This window comes from Lethenteron reissneri, unplaced genomic scaffold, assembly GCF_015708825.2.
Source record: "Lethenteron reissneri isolate LAM-NWPU_2019-01 unplaced genomic scaffold, ASM1570882v1 scaffold_1251, whole genome shotgun sequence".
Classification (NCBI taxonomy): domain Eukaryota; kingdom Metazoa; phylum Chordata; class Hyperoartia; order Petromyzontiformes; family Petromyzontidae; genus Lethenteron; species Lethenteron reissneri.
This window is the reverse complement of record NW_026890950.1, coordinates 26688-37033: the sequence shown is the minus strand read 5'-3', so window position 1 is coordinate 37033 and position 10346 is coordinate 26688. Positions and strand designations below refer to the sequence as shown.

Below are 10346 nucleotides of genomic sequence, written 5' to 3'. Positions count from 1 at the left end.
CTCCAACTCCTCTTCTGAATGAGCAGCTATTACCAAATCATCAGCATACGCAACATGGTTGAGCGATAGGGAGCCATCCCTTGACCGCACCCGGGCATCGATCAGCCTCCCATTGTATCTGTAACAGATGGAAATTCCTCTGGTACAGCTATTGAAGGCTTCACGAACTATGTGGTTAAAATAAATGTTAAATAATGTGGGAGCCAGAGGACATCCCTGTCGCACCCCAAGGTGTACAGGGAAAGGCTCTGACTCCCGGCCACGTAGTTTTATCCGGGCCCGCTCACCATCATGAAGGTCCTTAATGATCGTGAGCAGAGGGTCAGGGACTCCGAAAGCACGAAAAACTGTCCAGAGCCCAGTCCTACTGATGGTATCATAGGCCTTGACCAGGTCAATAAAGCAGAGATGTAGGTCTTGTTGGAATTCCCTACACCTCTGCTGTAGCAGACGGACAGAAAATATGGCATCTGTGCAGGACCGCCCTTTCCTGAAACCGCATTGGGGCTCCGCAAGCCTCTCCTCAGCGTGCCTGGCAAGGCGGTGTTGAACAACAACACACAGACAGGTACACACAGACACACACACAGACACACACAGACAAATATCCCCCGTGTAGCCTTAACAGACTGTTGGGGCAAGTGCTGTTAGCGAGCACCTATGAAGGTCAGAACTTTACACGAGGGGGTGGGTGGCCAGCACCACGCCCGGCCGCCTTTGTCTCCCCAGTGGCGATGTTTATACGCCGCACCAGGTACTCATTTTGAGGCTGAGGCGACCTAGGGGAGGCCCGGGAACGGTTTAGATAATCGTCACCGGTGTTGGCCGTGAGCGGGAATCGAACCTGGGACGCTGGGTTCATAGCGCAGTGTAGCGCTAACCGCTGCACCACCGCTCCTCATCCAACAACACTGCTCAGCATCCCACTCTGTCTGTGTCTCTGTCTGTGTCTCTCTGTGTCTCTGTCTGTGTCTCTGTCTGTGTATCTGTCTCTCTGCCTGTATCTGTCTCACTGTGTCTCTGTCTGTGTCTCTCTGCCTGTATCTGTCTCACTGTGTCTCTGTCTGTTTCCCCCGTGACTCTGTCTCCCCATGTCTCCCCGTATCTCCTCGTGTGTCCCCAATCTCGTAGCCACCACCCCCGCCACCACCACCACCACCACCCCCACCACCACCCCCACCACCGCTGCCACCACCACCACCACCCCCACCACCGCTGCCACCACCACCACCCCCGCCACCACCGCCACCACCACCCCCACCACCACCGCCACCACCACCACCACCCCCACCACCACCCCCATCCCCACCACCACCACCGCCACCACCACCGCCGCCACCACCACCACCACAACCCCCACCACCACCACCCCCACCACCCCCACCACCACCACCCCCACCACCACCGCCACCACCACCCCCACCACCACCACCCCCACCACCACCACCCCCACCACCACCACCACCGCCGCCACCACCGCCGCCACCACCACCACCACCACCACCCCCACCACCACCCCACCACCACCGCCACCACCGCCACCACCACCACCCCCACCACCACCACCACCACCCCCACCACCGCCACCACCACCCCCACCACCACCCCCACCACCACCACCCGCACCACCACCCGCACCGCCACCACCACCGCCCCATCCACCTCGCGTGGGGTGTCCACGGGGGACGTGGTGACGCTCTTTGCCAGCGGCCGTGTCGCCTCCATCAGCTCGCTGGTGGCCATGGCGACGCTGCTGGTGACGCTGCTGGTGCTGGTGCTGGCGCTGGTGTGCACCGTGCGGAACAGACGGAGCCCCGGCAATCGTCCCGGTGAGCGGCGGCGGCTACACAGATGTTGACTACCTCGCCTGGTGCGTAGGAAGTCGTGGGTTCGATCCAGACCCTGACGCCTGCTGCTGTATACTTGGAGTTTGCGTGTCTCTCTCTCATCATCATCTACTACACTATAAGAGTTTCTCTCCCCACGCTGCGTGCGATCTTCTCGTTCCCCAGCGATGGAGCAGCCAGCGACCGCCCCGAGCCTGCTCCCTGACAGTCCCGGCAGCCACCACCACCACTGCGACCACCACCATCACCGCCGCTGCGACCACGACCACCACCACCACCATCACCACGGTGGCGGCGGTGGAGGAGCAGAGCTGGCAACTCTAGAATCCCGCCCCCGGCCCTGGTTGACATTGCCAGATGAAAGCCGCTCACCGAGTCGTCTCCGCACCAACCCGTTCACCTCCTGCAGGGTGACCGTGCGCTGGCCGCGAGACAGTGACCACCTCGCGTGGCACGCGCGACGTGCCGGGTTCCAGCTCGAGCCGTGACGACGACGCCCGCCGCTGTTGGCTCGGAGTTGGCGGCGTCCGTCTCTCCGCGTGGCGACGTCCGTTCCAGAGGAGAATGAATGATGTTTTACACGGCAAGTTATACATGTGTAGTGTTGTAAAGGACGGACTAATAAACCTCTTTATGGCACACACAGTTTATTGTCTTAATGACACAGTCCCTAACACACACAAGGGTTGTACGGTCCCCTCACCCGTTACCCTGAGGAGGTACAGCCTCCTGACCTGCACAGCTCACACTTCACTCCTAATCTACGGAGCTACAGCCTCCAGACTTGCCGTCTATCCAATCTCCCCGCCATCCCAGCGTCCTCCAGACTTGCCGTCTATCCAATCTCCCCGCTAGCCCAGCGTCCTCCAGACTTGCCGTCTATCCAATCTCCCCGCCATCCCAGCGTCCTCCAGACCTGCCGTCTATCCAATCTCCCCCCTAGCCCAGCGTCCTCCAGACTTGCCGTCTATCTAATCTCCCCGCTAGCCCAGCGTCCTCCGGACTTGCCGTCTATCCAATCTCCCCGCTAGTCCAGCGTCCTCCAGACTTGCCGTCTATCCAATCTCCCCGCCATCCCAGCGTCCTCCAGACTTGCCGTCTATCCAATCTCCCCGCCATCCCAGCGTCCTCCAGACCTGCCGTCTATCCAATCTCCCCCCTAGCCCAGCATCCTCCAGACCTGCCGTCTATCCAATCTCCCCCCTAGCCCAGCGTCCTCCAGACTTGCCGTCTATCCAATCTCCCCGCCATCCCAGCGTCCTCCAGACTTGCCGTCTATCCAATCTCCCCGCCATCCCAGCGTCCTCCAGACTTGCCGTCTATCCAATCTCCCCGCCATCCCAGCGTCCTCCAGACTTGCCGTCTATCCAATCTCCCCCCTAGCCCAGCGTCCTCCAGACTTGCCGTCTATCCAATCTCCCCGCCATCCCAGCGTCCTCCAGACTTGCCGTCTATCCAATCTCCCCGCCATCCCAGCGTCCTCCAGACTTGCCGTCTATCCAATCTACCCCCTAGCCCAGCGTCCTCCAGACTTGCCGTCTATCCAATCAACCCCCTAGCCCAGCGTCCTCCGACTTGCCGTCTATCCAATCTCCCCGCTAGCCCAGCGTCCTCCAGACTTGCCGTCTATCCAATCTCCCCGCTAGTTCAGCGTCCTCCAGACTTGCCGTCTATCCAATCTCCCCGCTAGTTCAGCGTCCTCCAGACTTGCCGTCTATCCAATCACCCCGCTAGTTCAGCGTCCTCCAGACTTGCCGTCTATCCAATCAACCCCCTAGCCCAGCATCCTCCAGACTTGCCGTCTATCCAATCAACCCCCTAGCCCAGCGTCCTCCAGACTTGCCGTCTATCCAATCTCCCCGCCATCCCAGCGTCCTCCAGACTTGCCGTCTATCCAATCTCCCCGCCATCCCAGCGTCCTCCAGACTTGCCGTCTATCCAATCTCCCCGCCATCCCAGCGTCCTCCAGACTTGCCGTCTATCCAATCTCCCCCCTAGCCCAGCGTCCTCCAAACTTGCCGTCTATCCAATCTCCCCGCCATCCCAGCATCCTCCAGACTTGCCGTCTATCCAATCTCCCCGCCATCCCAGCGTCCTCCAGACTTGCCGTCTATCCAATCTCCCCCCTAGCCCAGCGTCCTCCAGACTTGCCGTCTATCCAATCAACCCCCTAGCCCAACGTCCTCCGACTTGCCGTCTATCCAATCTCCCCGCTAGCCCAGCGTCCTCCAGACTTGCCGTCTATCCAATCTCCCCGCTAGTTCAGCGTCCTCCAGACTTGCCGTCTATCCAATCTCCCCGCTAGTTCAGCGTCCTCCAGACTTGCCGTCTATCCAATCACCCCGCTAGTTCAGCGTCCTCCAGACTTGCCGTCTATCCAATCAACCCCCTAGCCCAGCATCCTCCAGACTTGCCGTCTATCCAATCAACCCCCTAGCCCAGCGTCCTCCAGACTTGCCGTCTATCCAATCTCCCCGCCATCCCAGCGTCCTCCAGACTTGCCGTCTATCCAATCTCCCCGCCATCCCAGCGTCCTCCAGACTTGCCGTCTATCCAATCTCCCCGCCATCCCAGCGTCCTCCAAACTTGCCGTCTATCCAATCTCCCTGCCATCCCAGCATCCTCCAGACTTGCCGTCTATCCAATCTCCCCGCCATCCCAGCGTCCTCCGGACTTGCCGTCTATCCAATCTCCCCGCCATCCCAGCGTCCTCCGGACTTGCCGTCTATCCAATCTCCCCCCTAGCCCAGCGTCCTCCAGACTTGCCGTCTATCCAATCTCCCCGCCATCCCAGCATCCTCCAGACTTGCCGTCTATCCAATCTCCCCCCTAGCCCAGCGTCCTCCAGACTTGCCGTCTATCCAATCTCCCCCCTAGCCCAGCGTCCTCCAGACTTGCCGTCTATCCAATCTCCCCGCCATCCCAGCGTCCTCCAGACTTGCCGTCTATCCAATCTACCCGCCAGCCCAGCGTCCTCCAGACTTGCCGTCTATCCAATCTCCCCCCTAGCCCAGCGTCCTCCAGACTTGCCGTCTATCCAATCTCCCCGCCATCCCAGCGTCCTCCAGACTTGCCGTCTATCCAATCTCCCCGCCATCCCAGCGTCCTCCAGACTTGCCGTCTATCCAATCTCCCCGCCATCCCAGCGTCCTCCAGACTTGCCGTCTATCCAATCTCCCCCCTAGCCCAGCGTCCTCCAGACTTGCCGTCTATCCAATCTCCCCGCCATCCCAGCGTCCTCCAGACTTGCCGTCTATCCAATCTCCCCGCCATCCCAGCGTCCTCCAGACTTGCCGTCTATCCAATCTCCCCCCTAGCCCAGCGTCCTCCAGACTTGCCGTCTATCCAATCAACCCCCTAGCCCAGCGTCCTCCGACTTGCCGTCTATCCAATCTCCCCGCTAGCCCAGCGTCCTCCAGACTTGCCGTCTATCCAATCTCCCCGCTAGTTCAGCGTCCTCCAGACTTGCCGTCTATCCAATCTCCCCGCTAGTTCAGCGTCCTCCAGACTTGCCGTCTATCCAATCTCCCCGCTAGTTCAGCGTCCTCCAGACTTGCCGTCTATCCAATCAACCCCCTAGCCCAGCATCCTCCAGACTTGCCGTCTATCCAATCAACCCCCTAGCCCAGCGTCCTCCAGACTTGCCGTCTATCCAATCTCCCCGCCATCCCAGCGTCCTCCAGACTTGCCGTCTATCCAATCTCCCCGCCATCCCAGCGTCCTCCAGATTTGCCGTCTATCCAATCTCCCTGCCATCCCAGCGTCCTCCAGACTTGCCATCTATCCAATCTCCCCGCCATCCCAGCGTCCTCCAAACTTGCCGTCTATCCAATCTCCCCGCCATCCCAGCATCCTCCAGACTTGCCGTCTATCCAATCTCCCCGCCATCCCAGCGTCCTCCGGACTTGCCGTCTATCCAATCTCCCCCCTAGCCCAGCGTCCTCCAGACTTGCCGTCTATCCAATCTCCCCGCCATCCCAGCATCCTCCAGACTTGCCGTCTATCCAATCTCCCCCCTAGCCCAGCGTCCTCCAGACTTGCCGTCTATCCAATCTCCCCCCTAGCCCAGCGTCCTCCAGACTTGCCGTCTATCCAATCTCCCCGCCATCCCAGCGTCCTCCAGACTTGCCGTCTATCCAATCTACCCGCCAGCCCAGCGTCCTCCAGACTTGCCGTCTATCCAATCTCCCCGCCAGCCCAGCGTCCTCCAAACTTGCCGTCTATCCAATCTCCCCGCCATCCCAGCATCCTCCAGACTTGCCGTCTATCCAATCTCCCCGCCATCCCAGCGTCCTCCGGACTTGCCGTCTATCCAATCTCCCCCCTAGCCCAGCGTCCTCCAGACTTGCCGTCTATCCAATCTCCCCGCCATCCCAGCATCCTCCAGACTTGCCGTCTATCCAATCTCCCCCCTAGCCCAGCGTCCTCCAGACTTGCCGTCTATCCAATCTCCCCCCTAGCCCAGCGTCCTCCAGACTTGCCGTCTATCCAATCTCCCCGCTAGCCCAGCGTCCTCCAGACTTGCCGTCTATCCAATCTCCCCGCCATCCCAGCGTCCTCCAGACTTGCCGTCTATCCAATCTCCCCGCCAGCCCAGCGTCCTCCAGACTTGCCGTCTATCCAATCTCCCCGCCATCCCAGCGTCCTCCAGACTTGCCGTCTATCCAATCTCCCCGCCATCCCAGCGTCCTCCAGACTTGCCGTCTATCCAATCTCCCCGCCATCCCAGCGTCCTCCAGACTTGCCGTCTATCCAATCTCCCCGCCAGCCCAGCGTCCTCCAGACTTGCCGTCTATCCAATCTCCCCGCCATCCCAGCGTCCTCCAGACTTGCCGTCTATCCAATCTCCCCACTAGCCCAGCGTCCTCCGGCTGGACCTAGGGGAGGCACACCGACCCGGCGGGTCCCCGACCCTCTGCTCACTCGAGACCTTCGCCCTCACGAGGGCGGGAAGGCTGGGAGCCAGGGTCCTATCCAGGACCTATCTCCCCTGACCACTGGTGACACTGAGCCCCAGCCCTGACAAGGGCTGGGGTCACCACACAGAGACCCACAGACTCACCACACAGAGACCCACAGACTCACCACACAGAGACCCACAGACTCACCACATAGAGACCCACAGACTCACCACACAGAGACCCACAGACTCACCACACAGAGACCCACAGACTCACCACGTGTCCCAGCGTTGGTTGTGTCCCGGTCTGTCCATGGCCTGGCCTCCTCTCTCCTTGCCTGGCTGCTTGCCCCGTGAGTGAGGCTGCCTGCCCAGCTGTTTTGTTGTTTACTGGGGGAGACATTGTGGTGCTGGTGGTGATGGTAATAAAGGTGGCAAGTTCACTTACCTGGGCTGGAACTGCTCTGAGCAGGTGGGCGCGTCGTGATGATGCTGTTGTTGTTGTGCACAAGACTTGAACTAGAAACTAAACCGCGTTTTATTTTTAGCGGGCAAGGGCCTCATTGAGATGCTGTGTGTGTAAGCTCTCTTTTAGAAGGCCCTGACCTGGCCATTACCGATGACAGTTCTACCAATGAGGTTCATCATCATCATCACGTGAACCTTTATAGCAGTTGGCAAAGACTCTAGCAACTCACGGCTCTCAAATGTGGAGGGGAAAACCAGAGGGCCCGGAAAGAAAATCCACTCGACAACAGAAAGACAGAGAGACACAAACTCTATGCAGCAGCTGCAGCATCAACTGCCGGTCTCTGTGCGTGTCTGTGTCTCTGCGTGTGTCTGCGTGTGTCTGTGTCTGTAACGGTGTGTCTGTGTCTATGTCTCTGCGTGTCTTTGTGTCTCTGCGTGCATGTCTCTGTGTGTCTCTACGTGTCTCTGCGTGTGTGTCCATGTCTCTATGTGTGTGTGTCTCTGCATGTCTACGTGTGTGTCCATGTCGTCTCTGTGTGTGTCTGTGTCTCTGTGTGTGTGTCTGTGTGTGTGTCTATATCTGTGTGTGTGTGTCTCTGCATGTGTGTCTCTGTGTCTGTGTGTCTCTGCGTGTGTGTCTGTGTGTGTCTCTCTGTGTGTGTCTATGTCTCTGTGTGTGTGTCTCTGCGTGTCTGTGTGTGTCTCTGTGTGTGTGTGTGTCTCTGCGTGTGTCTCTGTGTGTGTGTCTATGTGTGTGTCTGTGTCTCTGTGTGTGTCCATGTCTCTGTGTGTGTGTCTCTGTGTGTGTGTCTATGTCTCTGTGTGTGTGTCTCTGTGTCTCTGTGTGTGTGTCACTGTGTGTCTCTGTGTGTGTGTCACTGTGTGTGTGTGTGTCTGTGTCACTGCGTGTGTGTGTCTGTGTCTCTGCATGTGTGTGTCTGTGTGTCTCTGTGTGTGTGTGTCTCTGTGTGTGTGTCTATGTCTCTGTGTGTGTCTGTGTGTCTCTGTGTGTGTGTCTGTGTCTCTGCATGTGTGTCTATGTCTCTGTGTGTGTGTCTGTGTCTCTGTGTGTGTGTGTGTCTGTGTGTGTGTCTCTGTGTGTGTGTCTGTGTCTCTGCATGTGTGTCTCTGTGTGTGTCTGTGCGTCTCTGCGTGTGTGTCTCTGTGTGTGTGTCTCTGTGCGTCTCTGCGTGTGTCTGTGTGTGTCTCTGTGTGTGTCTATGTGTGTCTCTGTGTGTGTCTGTGTCTCTGCATGTGTCTCTGTGTGTCTGTATGTGTCTGTGTCTCTGCATGTGTCTCTGTGTGTCTGTGTGTCTCTGCGTGTGTGTCTGTGTGTGTCTCTCTGTGTGTGTCTATGTCTCTGTGTGTGTGTCTCTGTGTGTCTGTGTGTGTCTGTATGTGTCTCTCTGTGTGTGTCTATGTCTCTGTGTGTGTGTCTCTGCGTGTCTGTGTGTGTCTCTGTGTGTGTGTCTCTGTGTGTGTCTGTCTCTGTGTGTGTCTATGTCTCTGTGTGTGTGTCTCTGTGTGTCTCTGTGTGTGTCTGTGTGTGTGTCTCTGTGTGTGTGTCTCTGTGTGTATCAATGTCTCTGTGTGTCTCTGTGTGTCTCTGTGACAGTCGAGTACGGAGACTCGTGATGTGCACCGACTCTGTTCATGTGCGACACAACTTCACGCCACGTGGTCCCACTGGGAAAGAGGGCGGCACAAGTAAACACTAACACGAACCGGTAAACCATTGGCAATTGATCAAAGCTATAAAGGCGATGATCCAGGAAAATTATATTATGATGCTGCATGAAAAGGTAATAGGTTACTCTGAAGTTCCTGGCCATTGGAACGTTGGTAATGATCAGGAACATGCCCTGACAAAACAGGGAAGTCTGAAATATGCTGGGTGTAAATCAGCACATCAAATTAAATCCGCAGAGGAGGGAAAGAAAGGTCCCAAGCATGCGACACTCGGCCGAGAGAGTGGGGAGAGAGAGAGGAAGAGACTTTTCACGACTTTATTTCCACTAAAACATTAACAAAAAACCATTACAGGAAAACACACGTACATTGTGAATCAACAAAACATCAAACTCTTAACAGCTGTGTGTGCACGAACTACACGTGGCACAGGGATAGAGGCTGTGCAAACGAGGCGGTGCACGGACCTCTCCGTGTGTAGCAAAGTCGCTACGCTGAAGAGTTTTTCAATTTGATAAAGAATCAAATGTTTTGACATCAGAATGCGACGTGAACAAAATACTTTTTTCTCCCCGACATTTTCAAAACAAAATGGCGTTGACGCGTAAAACACCTGAAATCATTTTGTCTTTACGGATTCAGTTGTCGGTCGTCATTAGAGTGTAATGACAGGGTGACACCTGGTGTGACGAGGACGTGTGCGGGGCCACGGGGTGACGAGTCAAATGAGGCACAACGTGAAGTCAGGGCTGGTCCCCCCCCAACGAGGGAAACAGGAAAGGGGCGGACGGCTGAGTGGAGAGCGAGCGGCAGAGGTCGCAACCGGGTACCCGGTACCCGTACCCTACCCGATACCCGTACCCTACCCGATACCCGGCTACCCGTACCCTACCCGATACCCGTACCCTACCCGATACCCGTACCCTACCCGATACCCGGCTACCCGTACCCTACCCGATACCCGTACCCTACCCGATACCCGGCTACCCGTACCCTACCCGATACCCGGTTACCCGTACCCGATACCCGTACCCTACCCAATACCCGGCTACCCGTACCCGGCCGGGTACGGGTAAGCCGTGAGTCACTGGTGAGTCACCGTGTGTCACTCATTTGCCAACGTCTTGTCTCTTCTCACAATTCAAGTTCCTAGAATCAACCCACCCGCGCCTGCAACGTGGCTTCATCCCAGAGGTCGCAATCGGGTACCCGATACCTGTACCCTACCCGTACCCGGCCGGATACGGGTAGCCGGGTATCGGGTAGGGAACGTGTACGGGTACCCGATTGCGAGCTCTGGCATGCGGCAACGTGACCATGTCGAGTGAGCGGCCGGGCAACTTGCAGTTTGACGGTGAACACGGCAGAACGGATGTGAGCTTCAAGCGGTAGGACACCGTCCGCGGTCTGATGAACGCCGCCACGACGGCCACGCGGCA

At 57.8% G+C, this 10346-nt stretch overlaps 1 protein-coding gene across 1 annotated transcript; it reads left to right on the top strand.

Moving 5' to 3' along the window:
• The first annotated feature begins 1662 nt into the window (after positions 1 to 1662).
• On the top strand, positions 1663 to 2628 carry LOC133361837 (uncharacterized). Its single transcript, XM_061580827.1, has 2 exons — positions 1663 to 1829; positions 2013 to 2628. Exons 1-2 carry the CDS (start codon positions 1742 to 1744, stop codon positions 2333 to 2335), a joined length of 411 nt encoding a protein of 136 aa, XP_061436811.1. The 5' UTR covers positions 1663 to 1741; the 3' UTR covers positions 2336 to 2628.
• Positions 2629 to 10346: the final 7718 nt, after the last annotated feature.